The following is a 27,594-nucleotide window of genomic DNA, read 5'->3' as shown; positions in this document are numbered from 1 at the left end:
GCACATTACGGTATCACAAGACCAAGATTATAAGAGGATTGACTTACCTTGAATGTGTATCCTTTCAGCTTTCTTATTATAATTTTGTATTTGTTCTCAGGTGCCACAACTCTTTCTTGGTAGATTACTAAACCAGCATTTATTAGAAACTCTATGAGAGCAAAGGGTGTTGATCAAAACATCTGAGTTCAAGTCCCAGTCCATCTCCTACCTTCCTCATGATTTCCCACAAAATTTCTGAATCTTTCTTTTAATCAGGGAAAAAATCCTTGTCTACTCTGACTCCTACACATTCTTTTTCTGATTTCTACACATTTTAAAAAGAGCATTCAAACCATAAGAAACAATCACCTCTCATATTATTGTTGAGTTGAATGGTACTTGGTGATCATCTGATTCATTCCATGAAATTTATGGAAGAGGGAAAATGAGAACCAGAAAGGGGATATGAGTTAGGTAAGATTACATGTCTGATTAATGTGCTCTTCTTTTAGGAGATTTACCAAGAAAACACAAATAGAATGAGTTAAGCAATTTCCGTCTATTCAGCTCTTCATTATATTGGTTCCCCAACTCTCAGTCTTAAAAATTTAGGTTATTAACATTTCCAAGAAAAAGTACAATTGCAAAATTTTAATTACATAAAGTGAGTATACCCTTAAAACTCCTATAATGGGTCTAGTTGTATGTGTATAATTCCTGTTTGGGACAAGGAATAACACTAAGTAGTGACAAGCCTACCTCTTCCATCCCAAGAATCTATCACCAAAGTTTCTGAGAAAATACACTTGGTCGTAGAATGGTCAATTTATGTGTTACCCAGCGACTGGTTTAATGATAGAAAGGCATCTTCTGAAAGATCTGTCCTTGATTTTTCTTATGAGTCACAATACGACATATCTTTTAGTAAAGGTGTGTATTATTATCATTTCATTCCAGTAGATGGTGACACAAGAATCCATGCTGAAGGCTGCCTTGCCTCTCTTTGCCAGATTCATCGTCAGCAACGGACTGTGGACCAAGCACGGGGTGTTTGAGATCACACTGGAGACTGTAGACAGAGCCTTGCCTGTGGTCACCAGGAACAAGGGGATGAGGCTGGCCGAGGGGGCCATGGGCCTGCTTTCTCCTGACCTCCTCCAGCTGACTGACCCTGACACTCCTGCCGAAAACCTCACCTTCCTCCTGATCCAGCTCCCACAGCATGGCCAGCTCTACCTGCGGGGAACTGTACTGCTTCGACACAACTTCACTCAGTGGGATGTGGACAGCGGGAATGTGGCCTATCAGCACTCTGGAGGCAGCTCCCAGATTGACCACTTCACTTTCATGGCCACAGATAGGACAAACCAAGGCTTTGTTGTGGATGGGAGGGTGCGAGAAGAGCCTATTCCATTCACCATTCAGGTAAGTATGGCAATTGTGCAGTCCCAGGCAGGGATATGAGGAAAGTAGCTTCAACATTTATTTCCTTATTTCCTTCCCATTTCCAGTCAGATATGGATTGTGCATCTACAGCATGCCAGGCACATTAATGTGACTAAAACAATGCGGTCCCTGTATATGGCCTAGGGACTGGCCTTAGGAGTGGGCAGTAGTATAGAAAGGAACGAAAACATGAACCTCAGAGTCAGACAAACTTAGGTTTGAATTCCTGCTTTGTCACTTATTTGTTGTGTGACTTTTAAAGATTCTTTAGCTCTCTTGGATCTACCTTTCCTTCCTTGAAAAACATGCCTTCGGCACTGTGATAGGAATTAAATAAGATTCGGTGTCCAAGGAACTAGCATGTTGCCTGAAACATATTTGATATTCAGTTATAAGACATGAATAACTATGCTATTATTACGATGCTTATTGGTCCGTATCATCTACTGGCATTTTACAGTTTTCCTGTGTGTGTGTATGTGTGTGTGTATGTGTGTGCTTGCACAGGCACACATGTGCAAATGTGTAGTGAGGATCAAATCCAGTGCCTGATGTGCGCTAAGCATGCCCTCTACTTCTGAGCTATATCCCCAGCCTTCTGTTTTCAACTAAACATATGAAAACTTACAAGACAGAATTGCTATTACCTGTACAACAATAACGAAGATAATAATAGCAGCAGCTACAATTATTGTTAACTGAAGATCAGACCCACTTCACATGAATCTCATTTGGTTATCATAAAAGTCCTATGAAGTATGCTTTGTTATCTACATTTTAGAGATGAAGAAACTGAGGTTCAGAAGTTCAATAATTTGATCCAATACATACAAAGACCTCAAGTCTTTCTGATCCCCAATTCTGTGTTCTTTCTCTGGCACTATACCTCCACTTTTGTTGACTTTTACAATAATTCCTGAAGGGTAAAATGTGTTTTTTCTTATTTTAATCAAAGCACATCAAGTATGTTCTGGCTCTGCAACCCTGGAATCTACCCTCCTTGGGTGGAGTTCACTCCTTTCTAGACACTTTCACCAATGGCAAAATATATATAATTTTGCCTCTTTGTTCAGAGTACTCTCTGACTAGTAAAATAATCATTTTTCCTTGCTCTTTTGTCTCTATGTTAGTTAGAATTTTCCATAAAAACACAGAATACACTGTGTGTGTTTGTGTGTATGTATATAAATGATACACAGTATGCACATATCTATACCTTTATCTATGGGTATAGAGATAATATAGATACATGTAGAAAGTCTGAGAGAGACACAGAGAGAGGTTGATCTCCTTTAAAGAACTGGTTCATGCTACTGCAGAGCCTGGCATATCCAAGATACCTAGAGCAGGATGGCTGATAAAAATTCTAGCAGGAGATGATGTTGCAGCCTTGAGTCCAAGGGTGCTCTTGGACAAGTTCCTTCCTCTTTGCAGGAACTTGGTCTTTTCTTGTAAGGCCTGCAATGGATTGGATGAGGCCCACTCACACTACAGAGAGCAATCTGCTTTACTCAAAAGTCTACTGATTAAAACATTAATTGCCTCTAAAGCAGAGCCTAGCCGTGTTGACACATACAATTAACCTTCACAGTCTCTATCTAAGGCAGGGAATCATGATAACATCGAGTAGGTACTAGATTGTCTTTGGCATGAGGGAGGTCTGGGAAATGTAAGGAGATTATGATGTATTGGGAAAGAAGAGAAGGTTTTGATGTCACTGATACAATATGTGAGAAGTAAGTTGTACTTTTAAAAGCCATTGCTTTCGTTTATTTTTAAATTAATGTCTTAATTGTTATTAGTCTCTTCCCACTCTTTGGGTCATTAGTATCTTTTTCTTGATTTCTCACTTTCCACTCCAGTTTGAGAAGTGTCACCTGCAACAGTGAATAATTTTATGGTCTGTTTGGCTGCAGATTTTATAAGAGTTATAAATTCTGTGTGCAGACATAAGAGTTACTTCCTATAGTTCAGAGAATAGATAGAAAAGGGGGGTAGAGTTTGAGGAATGTACCAGAACTTAAATCAGGTCTCTCCCAACACCAGCAACTTATTTTAAGGACCTTGCTATAATAGAGTTATCTCTTGGAAGTTGTGGATTACTGATAGAAAAATATTGGATATATGTTGTAAGGCTTATTTTCCATCAAAAGAACAAGGTTTTCCTTGAAAAAACAGTATTATTATGTGTAAAAGCCTCATGAGAAGAGCCTCATACTTTGTTCCCAAATGCCTATGAAGCTCCTGGTCTCTCTGAGTAGTGGTAACGCAGTTAGGAAGTGACTGGCCCTTTCAGCAGTGTAGGAAAGATGGCACCCTTGTCTGCTGCCTCTAAGAGTTCTTTCTGCTGAGACAATATGAACTCAACTGCTACTGAGTGATGAATTAGTCCAAATAAATCTACTAAGCATGAGTGAACAACTTTTATGGTGGTACCTGAGTAATGGAGGGCAAGAATACATGCAAACCACAGGTGGACTTGACTGATACCATCAGGCATAACCTAACATTCATCATATCCATCAACCAATATTGATGCAACCTGTAGTCCTCTTATAGAGGGGGACAGGGTTTGGGGTAAAGGAGAAAGGAGCCTGCCTTGTGGTCTATGGTTCTGGCATAGGTGGGATGATTTTCATAAATCCAACACAAGTTATCATGGGATGTAGCCTGTTTTAAAAGTCTTGCCCTCCAGCATTTAAAAATGCTTCTGGTATACTGATCCAGAAGACCTGCTTTTGAAGAAGCCAGAAGTTTAATAAGACTAGGGTATATTTGAGCCTGAGAATGCCCAGAGGCACAACAGGAGACCATGTAACTAAAGTTCAGATATTATTATTTTTTAAACAAAACACTACAACAAGCATTGATTACATTTTTAATACTTGCTTTTAAAGAAAATGTGACATCAAAAAAATTAAAACAACCATCCTACATTCAGCTCTTGATTGTCTTCGAGGATTTCTTACATGGCACTCTGTCCATGAGCCATCTCTCTTACTGGCCATCATGGGGGTGGGAGCTTCTCTCAAAAACTGAAAAATAACTTATTATTACTTATTCATCTTATCATAATATACAAGATTATGTAGGATGTTACCATTGACATGAATTCTTTGGTTCACTAGGGTGAACTAAGGTTTATGGTAGTATCATTTGGGGGTAAAAAAAATCAGGAATTGTGAGATTAGGAGTGGGTTGAATGATGGTAGTACTCTTGTACCCATTTTCTAGTACTGATGTTGAATTTGTATTAATTTATCCAAACCTGTTCATCCTTAACGACCACGGTCATTTGCAAGATGGACTGAGCTCCATACCACCACACCTGGACGAAGTCCTTTGTAGAGTTAGAACACATGCTCCTGTTCCCACTCATGATGGATCGCCCTTCCACGTCCTCACAAAACCAAGCTACTTTGTGTCACGTGGTCCTCATTCTCAATGAAACAAGTATGAAAAAAATCACTTTCACAATTTTCTTATTGTTTTAGTCAGTTGTTTTGCTGCTGTGACTAAAAGACCTAACTAGAACAATTGTAGAGGAGGAAAAGTTTATTTGGGGGCTCATGGTTTCAGAGGTCTTAGTCTATAGACAGCTGGTTGCATTCCTTGGGGCTCAAGGTGAGGCGGAAGAGTGTAGTGGAGGAAAATGGCTCACATGATGAACAGGCAGCAGAGAGAGAGAGACTCCATTCCAGATAACAAAATATGTACCCAAAAGGCACACCTCCAATGACTTACCTCCCCCATCTGCACCCTTCCCACCACCAGTCACCACTTGGTTAATCCCGTCAGGGGATTAATTCACTGATTGGGTTAAGGCTCTCATAACCCAATTATTGTTCCTCTAAACCTTTTTGCATCGTCCCACACATGAACTTTTGGGGAACACCTCACATCCAAACCATACCAATTCTATGGCATTTCTATTTTTATTCAACATTTTCACCATTTGAACAAAAGCATGTTTAAAAAAATCTATGTATTCTTGAACTTTTATAACTGTTTCTATAAATCATTGAACACCGAAAAAATATGGAAATCCTTTTGTTGTACTAATATTAAGTAAGCAATGTAATTCTTGTATTTGTTCAATGAATATTCCCTGGGCTTTGGTATGGCCCAGGCCTTGAGCCATGGTGTTTTGCCCTCATGCAACTTACATCCTGTGGGAGAGTCAGACATTAGACAAACTTAGCTTGGCAGAAACTTGGCTTTTGTTCCAGACACTGTGGTATTCACTGAGGATATTGTGAACTATAGTCTTTAGCAGAAATCAACAAATGAGTATGAGCAATCTGAAATTTGAGTTTGTCATTGTTGGACCACGAAAGCCCTACAGCCCATGGGGTGAGAAACCTTTTTGGATAACATTGTACATAATTATTGATGATTCAGGTGGAGCATTTGGATAAAATAGCCCCTCGGATCACACTCTTGCGTTCCCCTTCACAAGTTGGACTCCTGAAAAACGGCTGTTACGGGATTTACATCACTTCTCGAGTGTTGAAGGCATCGGACCCTGACACCGAGGACCATCAGATAATCTTTAAGATTTTACGAGGCCCACTACACGGACATTTGGAGAACACAACAACAGGTACTGGCTTCCTTAATCCTTTTAACTGCCCATTTTGAAATACCCAGTGGCTGGCAGGACTGGAGAGTAATTTAATTAAGGGCAGGTCTGTTTGGTAAACACTCTCCAGGGCTTACTGATACGTACAGCTTATAAATCAATATTGGTGCTAAAGAGGGTTTCAAGTTAAATTCACCTTGACAGGAGAATCAAAAACTGATATACAGCTGTTTGCTGTTTATAGTTATTTTTTTAACAGCCAGACTGTAATATATTCAGAAGAACCCACAGTGCCAGGGCCAGATTCATATTTGTAACTAATGTTTAATTCTATCATGAATTCTAAATGATACGTGTTCTTTAAAAAAATGAGTTTCCTAACAGTTTTTCTGTATTGTATATTATTTCTACTTTATGAAGACAATGATCATAATATATAACTAAACAGGATGCTTCAGAATTATAGATATTTGTTACTACATCTTCCTGCTACCCTTCCCAATATTTTTATATTTTTAAAGGCAAATATTTCTGGAGAATAGTAAATGTAAAGCTTAATTTGGGTTCATTGCATTTGAATTTTAAGATAGGTTGCAGCAATGTTACTTATTTTTTTTCAATGTACTTTGGCTAATCTCTGAAGCTGTGTTTCAAATAAAATAGTCATACAGTTTTATCAGCTCTAATGTAATGTTTTGATGATTATCCATGAGATTTATTGATTTCTTTTTTTGTAGGTGAATTTATCCATGAGAAATTTAGCCAAAAGGACTTATACAGTAAGACCATTCTTTACATCATAAACCCATCTTTGGAAGTAAATTCAGATATCGTGGAATTTCAAATCATGGACCCCACAGGGAACTCTGCCACTCCTCAAATGTAAATTCTTTTGATTATTCAACAGTCCTGCTTGAAATATCCAAAATGTATCTTATTAAAAAAGTGAAATGATCTTTTCAAACACAATCCAAGAACATAAATTGATAGACCATTTCATAAGCTCATAGAATTTTGGAGAAGGAAATTTGTTTTGATTACTGCCTAGTAATGGAAAGCTAATAACTTCACAGAGTATGGAAACATTAAAGGCAAGTTGTACAGTGTCATTCATGTTGTGTGTGGAAATGCACAACACTTCCACACACAGAGGTACTGTCCTGCCAGTTCGCTGGTATCCAGGGCTGAGCTTGCTGGCTCATGTGTAAACCTGCAGCCAGAGGTCACTCTAGGACCATTTTAGTAACTATAGTCGCCTAAAATATCTACGACAGGGAAGAATGAAGCACTGAAGAAGGGTTGGCCAAACATCTTGTCTCACCCAAAATGAAACCAAACCAATACTTTAAACTGCCTTCACAAGTTAATAAGTCTACTACAGGTAAGATAGTGAGGAGGAAGATAGTCTTGGGTATAAAGTGACATTTGGAAGTATATAAAATGTACAATGCTAAGAATAACAAGTTCTCAGAATTAGCAAGATTAATAGGCTATAGTAATTTCACAGACTGGTTTCCTACTATAGATTTCTCTGGAATATAGACCTTGAATGATTGATTAACTGGCACATGGTCATAAAATGGTCAGTTTACTTCTTGGGTGTGATTTTTCCTGTTTTATTTGATGCCTTTCCCAGATACCTCGAAGAAAAGTTGTTATTCATTCTTGTTTTAATATTCATCATATCTTAGACGTACTTAACTACACATGAGTACAGTTCTTCTATAGTCCCTTTATAATAAAATATGATCAAAGGAGGAGAAGAAAACTGAGAAACCCTTCTCACTTTTCGTTCTTTTTCTTCCCCATCCTGAATTGCAGTTCCAACATTTGCCAGCAGAGGTCTCTATAGTCATTGGTAGGAAAAATTGGTGCCCTTAACTGCGTTCCCATAGTCCCACCTCCATTTCCCTGATAAAGTACAGTTCCTCACCCAGATTTATAGACTCCACAGACTTTTTTAAAGTGGCTAGTATATGCCAGGCACATATAAAGCTGGGAAATAGGTGTGAACAAGCAAGACCTGGCCTCTGAAATTAAAATATATTCCTTAAGTTATAAAACTAAAATGAATGACCCCCTCCCCATTAAATGCCTTTGCCTAAGAGAAAGGATTCCTCATATCATTATATATATTCTATATAAATTTCATATGTGTGTGTGCATATATGTATGTATGTGTGTGTATGTATGTATGTGTATGTATGTATATATATATGTATACACATATATATACATATATATACACACATATACATATATATATATATAGCTACTGGGGGTTTTACCACTAAACTACATCCCCATCTCTTTTTTTTAGGTTGAGACATGTTCTCCCTAAATTGCCCAGGCTGGACCTTGAACTTGTTAACCTCCTACTCTACCTTCTGAATAGCTGGGATTACAGGTGTAGGCCAAGAGATCTCCACAAGTATCACATCCTTTAAAGAAAGCATACCAACTATTTGCAACTCCAAATAAATCCTGTAATTCTTAAGAAAAGTTTTTAAAAAATTCTATTCCCAAAATGATAAATTGGCATTATTTGATTTTAACATTTTTTTAAATAGTTTAACTCAAAAAACATAATATCAATTCAGACTTGTCACTGACCAATTGCTGACCTCTTGTCCTCCACATGTGAATATAATGTAGATAGTAATCTTTTTTCCCTAGCAGTGGCAGTAGATTGATATTGCTTCACCCATGTGCCCTTTTTATTCCTTGTTGTTACCAAGGACATTGCTTCTTGAGGATGATTTATGTTTTAAAATAACCCTAAAAGTCATGTGAGAATCAGCAGAATCTACTTAGTGCAATGATAATCTTAATTGAGGCTCTTTTAAAGAGTCTCCTGCTTGTGCTGGGCATCAGTTTTCATGTACCTATGCTGAAGATGCTTCTAATTCAAATCTAAATGATTGGAACCAATGCTACAATATACGTCTACCCAGGAGAAATACAGAAATAACTTTGATTTGATTCTGACGCACTTTAGGTTATTTTCTTTAGAGTGGGCAGAAGGAGGTAGAACTCAGTATTTATCTTTACAATTTTTTACTGGAATATTTGGGGCCTCCCCAATCTCATTTTTAAGTCAATATTTCCTAGAAGTTGGTGCACATTTTTCTGATAAGAAACAATGTTCTGAATAGTGGTTTATCTTCTCAAGACAACCAGCAAGAGCCTAGCTATATGTACAATGTAAGTCATAGGCATTTGTAATTTTTTTTCTCTATTTCATGCTATTCATTCAATAACCATAACCACCTGAGCTAGGTACCATTATAATCCAACATACAGATGAGAAAACTGTGGCATAGAGCCGGGAAGTGACTTTTCCCAGCTTAATGCAGTTAATGAATGAGGGAGCTGGAATTCAGCCCAGGAAGTGTGGCTTAAGAGTGCACGGTTTTCCCACTGTGCTAACTAACAAACTTCTTGCCCACTTTTAACAACTGCTAAGATGACTAAGGGAATCCAACAGGAGGTTTATTGCCCTTGCCCTTCTTTCTCTGCAGACATTGGTTGGCCAGGCAGCAAGAAAGGAAAGAATTCTTACCTGTCGAGGTTATTTTCATTTTTAAATATGAATTATAAGTATCCCTGGGAATTATGGTATAGATAATAGATAATAAACCACTGGACTTGGAGCTGAAGGACAGAATTCGAGTTCTAGTTCTTCCATTCACCTAGTTACCTTCTGTAAAACAGGACAATACCACAATTTAGAGGAAACAAGTGAGATAAAATATATGAAAGTCTCTTGTGTACTTCAAGTCCTTAACATATGCGACTTGGGGTGATGCTTACTATCGTTGTTAATTCGTGTGGGTGTTCGTGTTAATTCAGTTGACTAAAGAAGTATTCTGGAAACATTTGCTGGATTTGAAAGTTCACCTCTAATTAGAAATTGATTCTGAGGTGATTCACAGTCTGTACAGTCATATGATTATTAATCAATAAGCCAAATGCTGTGTTATGCTATTGTAGTATTTCTATGTAGTGTCAGTCCTGAAGGATCAGTCGAGATTTTATTTTACAAATATAGGGCAATGTTGTTTTAGGAGAAATTAATCAAGTTATTGCCAGCTGACTAGTTTCCATGTTTGTTTAATTTAACTGCACCACATTCCAGAATCATCAAGATGTTTGCATGGATTGGAATCCCTGAGAGAGGGGTATCATTATGTAGCAGATTTCAACCTAACCAGGCTATGGAACTGCCATTCCCCATCTCCTCTCCAGAAAAGCTTGGGGAACAAGTTTTTTATCAAATACATTTGGAAGATCCTTTGTTGTAAATAGAAATTATTTAATAACACTGAAATCCATGGGCGGTTTGCCTAAAGATTTAGATTTGGCTATGAGCCTAAATTTCAGGTGCTACGCTAGGTTCTTTCACATGTGTTGTCTCATTTAAACTACAAAACACAATCACGTGAGGGCAATAAGGAAATTCGGCTCAAAAGATTATCCCAAGGTCGCAGGAAGACTTAACAGAGATGAAAATGAACCCTGCCCTGCAGACCTCAAAGAACACACACTGAAGTGTAGCTCATTCACAAGCTTGAGTATTCTCTAGTCCAAGGTCAAACTCTAAGATGATCTGCAGGATCCCCAAACTAAGATATGCAGGACTCACATGGCTCATTGAAAATACCATTGTAGACCACAATTTTCATAATGTATCTTCCATGTAAACCTTTTCCTGGTGCCCACTGAAAATAATTAACTTCAAAAGAATTGTTGATCCATGCTGATGTTCTTGGTAACTCTGTGGCTGCTTCTCCACTGTGATTCCCATCCTCCCTCTAATAGCCTACATCCTGGCTGTTCTAATATTCATTCTTGGCTTGGGAAGAGAAGGGATGGAAGAAGTAAAAAGGAATTTTTATCAGGCAAACTTTGTAATGTTTGAGCAGCTTTTATGAAACACCTTGTAGGGGAAGAGGTTGAAACTATTGGCTTGCTAATGCCTGCCCATTACCTGCAAGCCAGAATGTGATTGTCTCTAGACTAGATCTTAGGAAAGCACAGAGGAAGGAAAAGAAAATACCACTTATTAAGCACCCACGGTGTACAGGTGCTTTATACATATTAACTAATTTTAATCATAATCATGTGACATGAGCATAATTCTCCTCGTTTTAAGATAATGAAAACTTGAGCCTGGAGAGACTGAGGAACTGACCATATTCACACACTAATAACTAGTTGCAAGGTGTGTTCCCCCCAAAGAACTTGTTTTGAGTACTCGATATGGTGCTTCTTGGCTAAGCACTGTTTCCCCGTTATCGAGGGAAAATGAAAAAACTGAAAACAGGTGTTCAAAGCATTAGATTGTGGAGCTTAATAGCATCATCTTTGAATTGAAAAATCTTAAACCAAATTTGGAAAAATGTTTTTTAACATTTTAATTTTCTGAAGTCATGCTACTTGATTACAAATGAAGATCTACTTATAGTAATAAAAATTGAACCACAATTTCTATAAAACATTTTACTGAGAAGCTAATAGTTAATTAGCACTCATGGAGGTTCATTTAACCCCTTTGAAGTAGGAAGTCATCCTTATTACACTTTGGGAAGTAAGGAAACTGAGGCATACAGAGGCTAAGTACCTTTTACACAGACTCTTATTAACCTAGATTAATGTCCCAAATCCCAAACTGGTGTTTTAACCCAAGGTGTTTCAGTTCCTTCATGTAAATGAATCAAATGGTCACAAAATATCAGAAAGTACAGATTTCTTGCTCTGGGACAGAGTCTCTCAATCTCGGCACTATTGGCATTTGGGAAGGGATAATTCTTTGTTGTGGGACAACATCCTGTGTACTGCAGGATCCCTGGCCTCTACCCACTGAATGCCAGTACCAGCCTCTTGCCAGGTGTGGCAATCAGCACTGTCTCCGGACATTGCCAAATGTTGAGAACGACACATACCCTTTAGAAAACGGTGTGTGAGAAATCATGATTTATGATGAAATGTTTTCATCAATGTCACCTTTCTCCCCAATGAAGTGTAATAGTAGTTAAAGAATCCAGAGTAAGTCAGGGTTAAAAAGAACTTGCAAGAATCTTCTAGCCTAGATTTTTTTTTAAAAGCTGTATGAAAGATGATGTTAATAAGGTTGGGGAATAAAAACCATTTTTTATTTATTTTAGCATATGACTTTATTTATTAAATTATTTTTATTATAACTTGTTATATATGATGGCAGAATGCAATTCATTTCATATTACATGCATAGAGCACAATTTTTCAAGTCACTGGTTGTACACAAAGTATTTTCACACCATTTGTGTCTTTATACATGTACTTAGGGTAATGATGTCTAACTCATTCCACCATCTTTCCTACCCCCCTGCCCCCTCCATTTCCCTCCCTCCCCTTTGTCCTAAGCTAAAGTTTCTCCAATCCTCCTATGCCCCCTTTCCCATCCCCATTATGAGTCAGCATCCTCATATCAAAGAAAACACTTGGCCTTTGGTTTTTTGGAATTGGCTTGCTTCACTTAGCATTATATCCCCCAATTCCATCCATTTGCCTGCAAATGCCATGATTTTTATTCTCTTTTATTGCTAAGTAATGTTCCATTGTGTATATATACCAAAGTTTCCCTATTCATTCATCTACTGAAGGGCATCTGGGTTGGTTCCACAATTTAGCTATTGTGAATTGTGTTGCTATAAACATTGATGTGGCTGTGTCCCTGTAGTATGCTGTTTTTAAGTCCTTTGGGTATAAACCGAGAAGTGGGATAGCTGGGTCAAATGGTGGTTTCATTCCAAGTAATAAAAACCATTTTTGATTGTCAACTTAGTTTAAGAAACAGTAGGCTAAATAAGATCCTTTCATTCAATTAACATATATCTGTTGAACACTTATTATGTCTACACACTCTGCAAGAGACTTGGAATGCATCAGTGAACCAAAGACCTGTGTTTCTGTAGAGTACACATAGTATCTAAGTAAACTAGATTGCAGGTTATATATGATGTGTATTTTGGAAGATGAAAACGTTGGTCAATGTGATAGCACACACCTGTAATCTTAGCAGCTCAAGAAGCTGAAGAGGAAGATCCCAAGTTCAAGGCCAGCCTCAGCATCTAAGTGAGGCTCTAAGCCAGCAACTTAGGAAGGCCTTGTGTCAAAATTAAAAAAAAAAAGTTGAGGGGAATGGGGATGTGGCTCAGTGGTTAAGCACCCCTGGGTTCAATCTCTGTACCAAAAAATAAATAAAATACAATGACAACCAAAAAAAATGATGGCCAAGATAAAGGGGATCAAAGGCTTTGGCAAATAAGTGAAAATGTTAAATTGGGTGTCCAAACAGCTTTTCTTATACCTGATTGCTTAGTGTTAATGAGTCGCAAAGGGATCCAAAAATCTCATAAACTTTAACCCAATTTTAACTCAACTCCTCCATGCTATGTCTTCCATTTCCAAAAGTGGTTGTTGGGGGCCAAAATTTAGCTTTTACTTTGAACCAGCTTTTCTATTGTGATGAGTAGCCCAGAACTACTTGTGGAGATAATTCTCAACTGGGGGTGACTTTCCTCCCAAGGGATTTTGGGCAATGTCTGAAAATAGTGTTGGTGGTTGTGACTCTGGGGAAGTGCTACTGTGTCTAATGTGTAGTGATCAGGGATGCTATCAGACATCTTCAAATACATAGGACAACTTCCCGCAAGTAATTATCTGGTCAAAAATGTCAGTAGTGCTGAGGGTGAGAGGAGTTTTCACCTCCTGCTAAATGATTTGAAATGATTGCCATGTGGTTTCACATACAGTGTGTTGGTTACCTTTATTTCTGACCTTAGAATGAGCTTTACTCAACGTTAATGGGAGAATGAAGGGATCATTAAAATGTAAAGACATGAACCAACCCTTATGCACATGATGCCTACAAACTCCAGAACTTTCCAGATTGCTCTCCTGGACTCCTGCATCTGGATATTTATCTGATGCTAAACATAATTTTTTGACTTCTTGCAGGGAGAATTCCCAAATGATTGTCTATATCTCTTATTTTTCTTTCAAGTGTTTATTTAGAGTTTAAGCAATCACAGTCTCAACATAGAAAGATCTCATATACGGTATTGCAAAAAAAAAAAAAATTGCATTCAAAACATGTGTTGCACATATCCTGTAGGTTAGCGAGGGCTTTGCTATTTAAATATTTTTTTTTCTGGAAAATATATAGCCTGGCTTAAATTTCATGGCTTTTCAATAGAGCTTTATTATTTGTAGTGAATGGTTTTAAGAAAATAAAATAGAACGCTGTGTAATGACAACCTTAACCTATAAGCATTATGCAATGCTCTGATGGTGCATCAGGGAAATCTACGTGCATTCCCAAACACTGAGACCTTTGTACTGTGAAACCAAACAGTACTCTGAATTATTCCCTTCTGGATCTAGATCAGCAATCAGATTGCACTTAGTTTCAGACTTTGAGGTCTCTTGGATCTGCAGAATGGCATTGATGGATTTGTGTGTGTCCTGGTGAGAATCAGCAACGGATGGATTCTCTGAACCAGACATTGAAATTCACTTGAACCTTACCAAGACTTAGCTTAAATCCATCCAAATTTATCTGTTTCATTTTTCCCCACCACCTTCCTTTCCTTCTTATTTCTTCTTCCTGTCTTCTCCCCTAATTCCTCTTGCTGACATTCTTTCTTTCTCATTTACTGGGGTCCTTTAGGAGTTTTTTTTTTGCAACATATTTCTCTTAGCATTTGTGCTGTCTTTATTGCTTGATATCTTGTAATTCTTCATACCTATTTATTTCTATACTTCTTGATCTGATTCATGTTTGATATGATTCGTTTAAATTCAGTCGCATCAAATATCAATGAGGTTTTCAATATAAAGATCTTGTTTTCCATATAAAACTATATGTAATAAATATGAATATATTTAATGTTTGGATTGCAGAGAGAAATTTGCATTTCTTTAGTGAAAACCAAATTATGTATGATAAATTTCATAGATTTCTGTTTACCATCTCATTTTGAAATTTTCCAAGACTTCACTAATCATTAGTACAGTCTCTCTCAGAGTCTTTGTACAATAATACAAAAGCTTTCATTGTTTTTGGTCAGTGTATTTTTTCCAGGGCAAAATCACATTAAGATTAACATGGTACTGGGCATGGTGGCACACACCTGTAATCCCAGTGGCTCAGGAGGCTGAGACAGGAGGATCACTAGTTCAAAGCCAGCCTCAGCAAAAGTGAGGTGCTAAGCAACTCAGTGAGACCCTGTCTCTAAATAAAATACAAAATAGGGCTGGGGATGTGGCTCTGTGGTTGAATGCCCCTGGGTTCAATTCCTGGTACCCCCCCCCCAAAAAAAAGATTAACACGGTGATAATTCTGTGAATAAAATTAATTTATAAGATTAAAAATTATACATTTTTTTAAATCTTGTTTTTGTGTCAAGGATTTTATGAAGTCTAGCATGCAGGAACTATGTTTCTTTATCTATGGACTGAATAAACATATATGTTTACATAGATGCATGAACCTCCTATAATAATCCCTTGTTCCAACAGTACTCTTCCCTGAGGCTCATGATCCTCAGATATGAACCAGTGTTACTGAGTTCCTTTTGCTAGTGAATTTCTTTCTTTTTCTAAATTTTTTATTTGTTTTAATTAGTTATACATAACAGTAGAATGCACTTATATACTTTGATATATCATACATAGATGGGATATAATTTCTCACTTTTATGAGTATTCATATTGTATAATCATATTGGTCATATAGTCACATATATACATAGAGTAATAATGTCTGTTTCATTCTACTATCTTTCTTATACCCACATCCCCTGCCTTCCCCTCCTTTTACTTCCCTCTACCTAATCTGCTATTCTCTTTTTTTTTTTGCCTTTATACATGTACTTTTTTTTTGCATTACAATTCTTAATATACATATATACCACAATTTTTGTATCTCTGTTTGTATATAAAGTATGTTGACACCCAGTTCGTGTCTTCATACATGTACTTTGGATAATGATGTCCATCACATTCCACCATCCTTGCTAATCCCCTGGCCCCTTCCTTTCCCTCCCACCCCTCTTCCCTATTTACAATTCATCTATTCCTCCCATTGCTAGTGAATTTTATTTGCAGGATGTGATTGTGACACACCCTGATGTCGGTGGGCCCTAGGAAAGCCTGGGAGACCGTGAAATGTGTGAACTCATATTCTACATGGTAGCACCCAGAATTTCTAGTTCTGAAAAAAAGCTATTGTGAAAAATAAATTTAAACTTGAAAGTTCAAATCTGATTGGAAGTTTGGGAAGTGCAGTAAGAAGTGACCACAAAGGTTTTGTAACTCCAGAATAAAAGAGGAACAAATAAAACAACGGGTAATGTGAAGATTGCTCATGTCCTGTGTATTGTTGTATAAAAATAAAGGGAGTAAAAAATGCCAGGACAAGGTTAGTGAGAAATGTGTAAGTAAAACATTCAAGTACTCCCATGCCAAAAAAGGGAAATATTGCAAGGTAATAATAAAATCGTGTTGCTTTGCTTGAGCTCAAACATTTCAATTAGAAGGAAATGGTAGAGGAGACATAGAAGATTTAGCATCAAATTTATGCTTGAATATTATTCTGCTACCTATTTGCTTTGTCATAGCTTTTGGTCTTTGAGCTAGTTATCTAATCTTTTCTGAGGTTTGTTTTTTTTTTGTGGGTTATTTTGGGGGGGTGGGGTGGGAGAGAAAGGTTCCTCTCTAGCTGATAAGGATCAGTGAAGATAATAACCATCAAATGTTAGATTCATTAAATATATTGTAGAAAAAAAAAAGACCACCTTCTATTTATCAGATTCATTCAATTGCCTGAAGAAGATCCTTCATATCCCACCAGTTTCATGGGTTAAACCAACCACTTGTCAAAAATATTCAGAAAAAAATATTTGCATCTGTACTGAACATGTACAGTGTTTTTTCTTTATTTCCTAAACAATAGACTTAACAACTATTTACATGATGTTTACATGATATTAGGTTTTATAAATAATCAAGAGATGATTTAAAGAATACAGGAGGATGGGCAAAATTATATGCAAATACTACACCATTTACATAGGGAGTTAGGTGCTTGCAGATTTTGTTGTCTATGGGCTGAGGGTGAGGGTCCTGGAACCAATATTCCACATTGAGAGATGACTACAGTTGTCACCAAGCCACATTCTATTACAGTTCTTTTATCTTTTGTTTGTCTGTTTGTGTGTTTCAGTGCTCAGGGTGAACCCACGGCTTTGCACATGCTAGACAAGTGCTCTACCACTGAGCTATCCTCCCAGCCCTACATACTTTCATATGTACAAAAAAAGTAACAAAACTCGTGAACATTTTAATTGCTGGGCATATCCTGAAGGATAACTCATTATTAACCTGAACCCAAGTTCAGAAAAGATCTGTGTCTGAAACCGATCTTGTACCAATGAGGAAGGTCAAAAGATAAGAGATTTCACATCAGTGTGTTTTCCAAAAATAAGTATTTCCTTGAACTTGACCACTGATGGTCCCTTTTTGTGTTATTAGTATCAGTGGGAACTTTGGCAGTGTTTTAACCTTAGTTTCTTTATTTTAAAAACAAGTTTCTAAAACTTGTTCTGTCTAGCTTACAAAATCACTGTAAGGATGGAATAAGATAATATTAGTAAAAGTTCATCGTGAACTAAAATGTACCAAATATGTGTAAAGAATTTCTGTTACTGGCATAGATTGATCAACCATGTTTGCCACTCTAAGCGGAACCAGTGGCTCAGTTACTTGTCAGAAGAGAATTTCAACAGATGTTAATTATATATATCTTATGATCTGTCTCTCTCTCTCTCTTTTTTTTTTCCTTTCATGTACAGTTTGGAGTTGAAGTGGTCTCATATTGAATGGTCACAAACTGAATATGAGGTCTGTGAGAATGTGGGCATATTGTCCTTAGAAGTTACCAGAAGGGGATATTCCATGGACTCAGCCTTTGTGGGAGTAAAGGTAACAACATTGAAATGCACATTGTCAAAGTTAAAACTTAAGTTATTAGTTGGTGCCTTTGATGATTTTCTTAGCAAAATTTAGAGTTCCCGAGAAAATTTCCCCTGCAGGGTGCAACACTATTCTATATATTCTAAGTACAATTTTTCCTTGTCTCCCCACCTTCATCTAGGTTCACCAGCTCCTAGATAGAAGTGTTCATTTTGTGGTGCAAGGGTTTGAACCTGGGACTACACACATACTGGGCAAACACTGTACCACTGAGCTACATTTCAACTACTGGATAGAGTTTTTCCAAACACGTTTACTTCTGAAATCTGATCATTATTTTCTATATACTCTTCAAGTTTTAAAGTTTGATTTCACAGTGGGTTGCATTGAACTTAGTGAAACTGGGCTCAATTCTGGTTTGAAAGGAAAAGTCATAGAGAATGCATTCTGTGGTGTGCCCAGAGCAAAGTACAGTCCCCTAATGGCCATCTCCCAGGATTCGACAGGATTGCTTTCCATGGTCACAGTGGGTGAGTCAAACAGGAAACTTAAGCCCATCTTAAGGGCCATTCAATCATGAAAAATTAGGAGAGCATATATTAATATGGGTGCTCCCAAATATGAAGAATTTTCAGGTAATAGCTTTTGGATTTATCAACCTGCTATTTCTTTCCATTGACATCAACATAGAGCACAGCCTCTGGTTTCTAGAATTGAAAGGTTTTTAGGAGTCATCGTAGCAATAGCCCATCAAGATAAGGTGAGCATGAAAAGAAAGTACACAGCATTGATGGGAAGACTCCTCAGTCTGATGGAAAAAGCACTGATACCATCCCCTGGGGGAAAAAGGGCATCAGTTGAATCTCAATTATAATAGCAAAGGCAGATAACCTTAGGACAGGGTGCACCTCAATCTGCCTATGTCCAGACTCAGTGTTATCTTTCCAGTGAACACAGGTGCTTTCTCTTCAAGGTATGTTGGTAGCTTATTGCTATTAAACCAGTGGAACACTTGATGTGCCCTGTAATTTTCCAGGAGGTGACTTAAGGCAAAGGAAAGAAGGTACCTGGATGGCTTTCTAATAATCCCCTGGTCCTCCATAGAAAATACCATATTCTCTAGTCTGGAGTTTTGGGCCACACTGCCACTCACCTTGCCAGGTAGAAAGAACCTACAGAGGATCTTATGTGTACTTAAGTGAATGAGCACCAGGATCCTGCCAGCTGAGTGTGCAGGCCTCCATCAAACATGGTCCTTGAGTCTTCAGGGACTACTTCATTCAGAGAGCAACCTGCCACCTTACACAAAAGCTTGTTGGTCACATGACCAGGAATAGAGAAAGAGGAGGTACTTTTACCCCATGCTGTTTTCCCTCACTTGAATCACCTGGCTCATTTCTCTAAACACCTTGCCTCAGACCACTGCTTCTCTCAGGATTCTGTAAACTCAGTGGTGGTAAATACTAGGTAATTGCACATGCAAGAACCATGCAGGGAAATATCACTTCCAGCATATGGCGGATACAGGTGTACAATGGGCTGCCTTTTCCTAATGAAAGGAGGTCCAGGGGGAGCCTTGGCATTGTGGACAAAGAGCAAATGGAAGTCTAGGAGGTGCTACTCTTCCTCAGCAAAATATTTCTACTGCAGACCCATTAATATGTGGAGAGCATATATTAACATGGTGGCCTTTGATTTGAAATAGAGACACTGTCTGAGGTCATACAGATAGGAATTTTAAAGTTTTAAATTATGCACTCACTTCATTCCTTTGTGAAAAAGACATGAAAATATATTAATCCACTTTCTTAACCATCTTCAACATCTCAAAAATCCACAGAAATAACAAACACCTCCTATGCTTATACAAGTTCTTTTTCAAATCAGCCCATGACAACTCTTCACACATATTTAGGCACCCTCTGGGGGGAATTTAAGCCCAAGACTTCAGAGTCCTAAAATCAACTGCTTAGTTTCTCATACTGGAGTTGGTGAAGCAGGGACACAGTCAACAGTCTGTTTAGGGCAGTTTTTCTTTTTATGACTTATTGGTTGGAGTCCTGTAAAGCCATGGGGTCTGGGTGTGGATTGCCTTTACACAGCTCTCTGCCAGGCCTGTCCATCCCACAAAGCTCTCATTCATGTCTGTGAAGAGCAATAGCTTCATCCAGACAGGAAAATGGAGCAGACTTGTTCAAGTTAATCTGGTCTAAAGGTTTTCAGAGCCTTGGAGCCTGCAGATCCTTTACAGAGACTGCCAGGGCATCACACAGGTTGTTGGGAGTGTATACTCTCTTCTCACTTCTCTCCCTCCCTCTCCATTGAGGTTCTATTTTAAAACCAAGCTGGGGTAGAGGGAAGGTCATCAAATAAAACTGTGCTCATAACAAAGAGAAAAATGAAGTTTTAAAATCTATTCTGCTTTCCCAATGATTGAATCATTGGAAAAACAAAAAGTTAAATCTAAGAAAGATCCTTATAGCCTCTAAAATGGTTTATTAGAATTTAAAAAAAAATGCTATTTATTATTAAAAGCAGATTTAGGAGCATGAGTTTCATTTAGTATTGAGAAGAATAAATGTTTCTCTATTATAGCATATTTATTTTTATTTTAAAAAGACATTTTTTTTCTCTTAAGGTCAATCAAGTGTCAGCTGCAGCTGGAAAAGATTTCACAGTGACTCCATCCAAACTGATTCAGTTTGACCCAGGTAGGTTTTGTATCTACAGCTTGTTTCATGTTTTGGTGAGCAAGTCTGCAGATGGTGGAGAAGACAGGATATCATCAACTTCAACCAATCAGAAGCCCCTTAGGGAGCCAGATCACCCCACTCCAGACAAGAGGAGTTTGGGCCTGATATTCTAACCTCCTATATTTTTTTATTGCAAGTTAATATGTATTTAAAATGAGAAGAAAGAGCATAACAAATATCAAATATCAAATAAACATCCAAAACCATCCAGAAAAAAATCATTTAAAATCCTGGGACAAAGCTATAATAATCTAACTGGCTCATATTGTGATGAAAATTTTTAGAATGTTGTATTTGCATGGATTCCTAAATTATCCCTTTAGAAATAGTTTGATCTGAGATATTCCAGGGGAAATTATTATTTAACTAAATAGCAGTGGCTTTGTTTTAAATTTTGCTAGGTGCAAAAGATAGTAAAAAAGTGTGGTGTGGGGCTGGTGATATAGCTCAGTGGTAGAGTGCTTGCCTGGCATGTGCAAGGGCCTGAGTTCCGTTTCCAGTGTTGGAAAAAAGCCTATCTCAGGTCTCAAGAATGTTATATTGTATGATACATAAACTTGAAAACAGTAATAGTTCATTGAGATTCAAAGGGTGAACCATTGTTCTGACTAAAGAAAACCCTGGGAGACTTCTCAGGGGAGGCAGCATTCTAGCAGGTAGATGAGGAAATGCCAAGTTGAAGAATGACCACAAAAGAACCCACACACGTTTGGGCACCCACACACCAAGGTTGGGCAGCATCCTTTCCCCCTGGCTTCTGTGGACGGGGCCAGGAGGTCTACCTCACTGCTCTGCATGGTTTTCTCTTCCCTTATGGAAATGGACTTGGGTCAGTTTCCAAGGGAAAGGCTTCAGGAAAGTGTTGTGCTTTTCTACAGAGGAGTTGTCCTGCACTCTGAGAGAAGAGTTGACCTAGTCCAAACGCTTGACATTGTCCACCACTAACACATAAAGTTTTATGCAAAGGCAAAAGAAAATGGCCTAAATACCATCAGTGCCCCCAAACTGACCATCATTATACAATGAGGGAAAGCCACTCTGCAGGTCATCCTAAATAGTATGGCATTTGAAAATTGTGCTGGTTTCCCAGGGCTGCCTGTAACAAAGTATCACAAACAGGGTAGCTGAGAAAATACATGTTTATGGTTTTACAGTTTTGGAGACTACGAGTCCAAGATCAAGATGTTGGCAGAGATGATTTCTTCTGAGGGCTGGGAGGGAGAAGATATCTTTGCCTGTCTTTTCATTCTTCAGTTTCCTGACAGTCTTTGGTGTTCCTTGGTTTCTGCTGTATCACCTCAGTCTCTGTCTTTATCTTCACATGGTGTTCTCTGTGTGCATATCTGTGAACAAAATTTCCCTTTTTTATAAGGTCATAAGTCATAATGGGTTAAGGACCCACTCTATGCTAGTATGGCCTCATATTAACTAATTTCACCTGCCATGACCCTATTTCCAAATGAGGTCACATTCTGAGGTGTTGGGTGTGAGGATTTTGGCATATACATTTTTGAGGGACACAATTCAGCATGACACAGGAGCCTTCAATTGACAGGCAGGAACCCAAGTGTTATTATTTTCCTCCTTCCTGTATATTTAGCTTTCTGACCTAGGAGGTCAGGAAGCTCTACTCTTGTTATGTGTTTGGGGTTTGCCCCTAGGTTTCTGTAGGCTCTTCTGTCCTAGGCAACTATAATATGAAAAGGTTTAATGCATTTGTATTCGGTGCCTCCTCATCTCCCACATTATTATTATTAGTAGTAGTAGTACCAGGGATTTTACCTGGGGCACTTATCGACTGAGGTATGTCCGCAGCCCTTTAATTTTTTATTTTGAGACAGAGTTTCATCAAGTTGTTTAGGGACTTGCTAAATTGCTGAGGCTGGCCTTGAACTTGTGATCCTCCTGTCTCAGCCTCCTAAACCACTGGGATTACAGGGCCCTGTGCCCAGCTGCATTCTCCCTTTTATCCTTCATACGAGGGCACTTTCAGCCTTGAGAGTCAAGAGTCTTTGCCATATGCCCTGTTTATTATTGATGTCTGGTTGTTACAAGATCAGGAGTGATTTTGGCTTCCATTAGTTTTGAGCAGCCCACCAGGTGCTCTGTTTGGATTGATAGGAACTAGAACGTATCACACTAGGGCAGCTCTGAAATTTACCTCTTAGAGATTTCATTGGATAAGATAAATACCTATTTGTCTAGAAGAGTTCACATGCTGTTTTGATTAGACAGTAATGACTTCTGGGGGCTCTGAATAGTCTTATGATTTTAGAAATTATTTAAAAATTTAAAAACAACATAAACATATCTTATAAATTTAAAAAAAAAAAACCACATGCTTGGCTGTTTGTTTTTTTGGGAATTTATGAAATCAGAAATAGTCATGAAACTCCCCATGTCCACCAGTCCGTCCAGTGATGTGATCCTGTGTTGTTAATCCTTGACTCTTTCGGGTCTGATGTTTCAAGCCCTTGTCCCCAGAGCAAACCAATTTATTTTTCTAAAAATAACAGGTACCTTGAATGAGGGGGAGAGGACACAGGCAATCAAGAATGGCGGGGTAGTGTAAGGTTGAAAAATTCTAACCACTTTGCATTTCAGCTATTGTGACTAATCTAGAGTGGATGTGTAAATACTCTTAAGAAAATGATTGTTTTCCTTTAAAATGTGTGTTCTTGAAAGGTTTGCTACATTCTTTTTTTTTTTAGAGAGGGAGAGAATTTTTAATATTTATTTTTTAGTTTTCGGTGGACACAACATCTTTATTTTATTTTTATGTGGTGCTGAGGATCGAACCTAGCGCCCCGTGCATGCCAGGCAAGCACAATACCGCTTGAGCCACATCCCCAGCCCCAGGTTTGCTGCATTCTTAATTGAAACTTCATCATTCCTGAGTCAAATATTTCCCAAAGGAACAAATCTATAATGTGGCATTTACTGAAAAAAGAAAAGAAAAAAGAAAGAAGGAAAGAAAGAAAGGAAGAAAGAGAAAGAAAAAATGTTTTCTAATAGAGAGGGGAATATCCAGGAGTTCCTACTCAGTAAAGTGGGATGTGTCTGTATACAATGACACCTTCTCTCTCCTCTTCAGCACCTTTTGTTTTGTGGAAACTGGGAGGAGATCAGGTCAAGCCTTCTGAAAATGCAGGTGTATATCAGAGACTTAACAAATTCTTTGCACCTTGACAGTGGAAGAGGAAGGGGAAACAACAACAATGAAGTTTACTTCCAATCTCATTAACCTAAATAAGAAGGTCCCATGCACACACCTGGTAGGCACAGAGACAAAGCTGAAATGCAGACGAACAAATCGGAAGCACTTAAATGAAACTCAGCATGGACTTTCTCCAACCACCTGGTTCTACTCCACAAAGCCCAACAAAAACTTTTGAGTTTCTTTTCTAGGAGTGGGTATACTATAATTTTTACAAAATGATTCTTAAAATAAGAGGACAATTGATTGAGACTTGGAAATATTTTTTACCGGATTTTTATTTAAATAATGCTTAACTTTATGGGGCTTGAGGGTCAAAACAATTCTGTGAATACTAAAGATCTTAGTATCCATATGCTTTTTTTACTGTCCAACTCTGATCTTTTTCATGCCCATTTTTATTGCAATGGCTGCCTTGGGTGGTCTCCCAAATTTCAGCCTCTCTGTCTACCTGCTTTGATGCCCAAACCTTCACAGGTAACATTTTCAAGTTCATTTTGTTAAACCATCCACTCACAGAATGTCAACTGTCTGCGTGAGACAAGTCTGTTGCCTGTTGTTTAAAGTTTGCATCTGGCCCCCTGGGGTCCAGGGCTCTCTGCACCTGGCTACAGACTATCTCTGCAGCTTTATGGCCTCTTGTTCACTCATGTGAGCTCTGCCTTCCAGACGGTTATCTCTTCACCCTTCCCTCATCAAGGCTTCAGCTTTACTAACTTTCTGCAATTGTTGATGTTGTTTTCCTGTTTCCTCCCTCCAAATCCTTCCAACTGTGGATGGCATATATATAAATCTATGCCACCTATTCTGTATCTTTTGGCAGCTAAACATACATAGCTTTGATTAGTTATTTGACTTTTCTGGTACAATTGGTCCTGTGTTGGTACAGGTTCTTCATCCACCTATTTAACCAACCACAGATAAAAATTATTGAAAAACATTACATCTGTACTGCACATACACAGACTTTTATGTTTTGATTCCCTAAGCCATACTGTATAATGACTATTTACATGGAATTTACGTTGTGTTAGGTATTATAAGCAATCTAGAGATGATTTAGAGTATACAAGAGGATATATATAGGCTATGTCTAAGTACTATGCCAGTTTATGTAAGTAACTAGAGTGTTTGCTGCACATTTTGGTATCTGAGGAGGATCTTGGAGCTGATCCTTTGTGGATGCTCATGGACATAATTGTCTTGTGTCTTCTGAGAAGTTTTAAATTCCTTTAGGTTAGAGTTTGGCTTATGTTATACTTCTGGTATTCTCCATAGCATCTAATGCAAAAGCAAGCACTTAAGTATAAAAATGTATATTTTGGTGGATTGATTCATCCATCCACAAGATGGGAATTATATAGTATTTTATATTAGGTGCACCCCAACTTCTGTTTTTGTAAAGACTGCGAATATAATTGATTTAAGAATACAGTCAATAACTGAAAGTTTAATAAATTATCTATAAGTCTAATTTTTTAAAATAGAATTATTCCAAATACACCTAATTTTTCCTGTAAGTGCAGCCAAGAATAGGATAAGTGAACAGTTTCATCTTTCCTTGGATTCTGTTGAGGATTAATGAGACTTTGATTAGGTCATGAGATCTACATAAAACATACTTTCAAGAAAGGGGCTGTCATGTAGATGACACAATTGAGAGGCATAAATCATAGAAGGCAATCTGAAGCAAAAAAGAGTCGTACTTTTAGAAGAGAAGACTAGGATAATGTTTAACTGCCTTATACAGAAATATTTATGGGAGCAAAAGCATTCAAATGAGTACATGGCAGAGAGAGCTTTTCAAATTTAACCCTATGAGGTTAAACCATAAGCTTGAGCCTACTTTCTCCACTAAACAGCATTCTCTACTTCCTGCCTCCACTTTTTCTTCTAAATAAACTCAGGAAGATGTCCTGCAATCCACAAAGTGAAAACTGGTCCAGATTAGACAATCTCTAAAGCTTTTCCAACTTAATATTTTGTGTCTCTGGGTTTGCTTTCCCTCCTATCCTCAGGGTGAGAAGATGGCTGGGATATATTGGTAACATCAAAACTGTCTGTGTTAAGTTTACAAAGTTACAAGCTCAGCTATAACTCCATGAACACAGAGGGACAGGAAGAGGGGAAATAAGTGGGCTCCTCAGTCTGTTTCTGGAATTCCCAGCTTGTAAATTCTCTCTAGGAGGATATCAAACTGCTGGGTATTACATCATCAGAAAAAGCATTTGTGGGCTGGAAGGATCACAGGAAGTAGGGCAACTGATGCGGGCAGCTGTCTGTAGAAATCCATCATTTCAAAAGTTCCATGAATGGCATGAAGTACCATCCAATAATCACTTCTGTCTGCATCAACACCTTAAGATTTTTGAAAGTATTAAGAGTTTAAGATTATAGAACTTGTTTATTCTTGAGAAGGGACAGTTTGGGGGGGAAATTACATCTTGGATCTCATCTACTAGCCATTTTTTTTTTCATCACTTGCATAATGCGGCTTACTTTTTTGTTACAGTGTTTGCATTGAAACCGAATCATCATTGTCCAGGAACAAATGTGGTCTTTTCATAGTACTGGGGAGAACAGCAGGGCTTCAGCGAGTTGGTGGCAACACAATAGCTCACTCAGGCTACTGCAGTCTAGCTGTAGACATGTTAATTAATATATTTCTCTGACACCTAGGTGATTGAAATAGCAATTAAAGAGTAATTAAAATGTTTACTTCTTGTAGGAATGTCAACTAAGATGTGGAATATAGCAATTACCTATGACGGATTAGAGGAAGATGATGAGGTCTTTGAAGTAATTCTGAACTCCCCTGTGAATGCAGTTCTTGGCACGAAGACAAAAGCTGCAGTGAAAATTTTGGACTCAAAAGGAGGTATTCTTTTGATCCTCATCTTGAAATCAGGAGCGGTCCTGGCGCCATGGCTGCTTGCTTTCAACAGCCAACATGCTTGATAACACCTTCAAATCAGAATGCTTAATTTCTTGTCAAGAAAGCAGTCTCCGTCATGATGCAGGCCTTTTATGCTAGTTTCTGCTTCATGTGGTTTTCCTCCTGCTAAGAACTATCGCTTGAGAAAAGCAACAAGTCAGCACCGCGGTTGTTTTTTTTCCTAACCGTTTGTTGTTCTCACCGAGGGGGAAACAATGTTGGTGAGAATCTATCGACAATTATTTTCCCCCAGAGTTTGAAGGGCTGTAATTATCTTCCTCGGTTAAAGAGAGCTCTCAAAGCCCCAAACCCGAGCTCCCACTGCAGTGTGACCAGGAAAATTCTAAGAAGGGAAGGAATTGGAGCAAAATAGATGCGAAGATGCAGCTGGCTCGGGGATTCAGAAGCAGCTGGAGAATATTAATGAATAACTTTGGGTTACAGAGCCAAGCAGGTCCTGGGTAGTATACGCTAAAGAACAACCTGTGAACCAAATAAAACGAAGAGCAGTAAATGTTTTTGGTGCTCTGATTTTTTTTTTCTTCCAAAATCCCTTCTAGTGTCTTGTCTGTTTAGTATTTGACAAGTGTCCAGTACTAGACACCATCCTATGCCCCGCTTTCACACCTGCCATGCTCTGTGGTCTGTATTTTGTTTTTTA

The 27,594-nt window shown here is 38.1% G+C and overlaps 1 protein-coding gene across 7 annotated transcripts in view; it reads left to right on the top strand.

Moving 5' to 3' along the window:
• The window catches only part of Frem1 (FRAS1 related extracellular matrix 1), a 164,877-nt gene that overhangs the window by 121,933 nt on the left and 15,350 nt on the right, over nucleotides 1–27,594 (top strand). For 3 of the 7 annotated variants that reach the window (XM_046467407.2, XM_058586346.1, XM_058586347.1), the window contains 6 exons: nucleotides 993–1,407; nucleotides 5,830–6,031; nucleotides 6,748–6,892; nucleotides 17,908–18,037; nucleotides 20,667–20,739; nucleotides 26,727–26,876. In XM_046467407.2, coding sequence (XP_046323363.1) covers nucleotides 993–1,407; nucleotides 5,830–6,031; nucleotides 6,748–6,892; nucleotides 17,908–18,037; nucleotides 20,667–20,739; nucleotides 26,727–26,876 — 1,115 coding nt within the window. Of the gene's footprint in view, nucleotides 1–939; nucleotides 1,408–5,829; nucleotides 6,032–6,747; nucleotides 6,893–17,907; nucleotides 18,038–20,666; nucleotides 20,740–26,726; nucleotides 26,877–27,594 lie in introns of those variants that run through there. The other 4 variants (XM_046467409.2, XM_058586349.1, XM_058586348.1 and 1 more) reach the window with 4 other exon arrangements.

The sequence above is a fragment of the Marmota monax genome, unplaced genomic scaffold (assembly GCF_021218885.2).
Source record: "Marmota monax isolate L192 unplaced genomic scaffold, Marmota_monax_Labrador192_F-V1.1 WCK01_AAM20220418_F8-fsc00033, whole genome shotgun sequence".
NCBI lineage: Eukaryota > Metazoa > Chordata > Mammalia > Rodentia > Sciuridae > Marmota > Marmota monax.
Note: the sequence above shows the minus strand (reverse complement) of the source record. Positions and strands in the feature narration are given on the sequence as shown.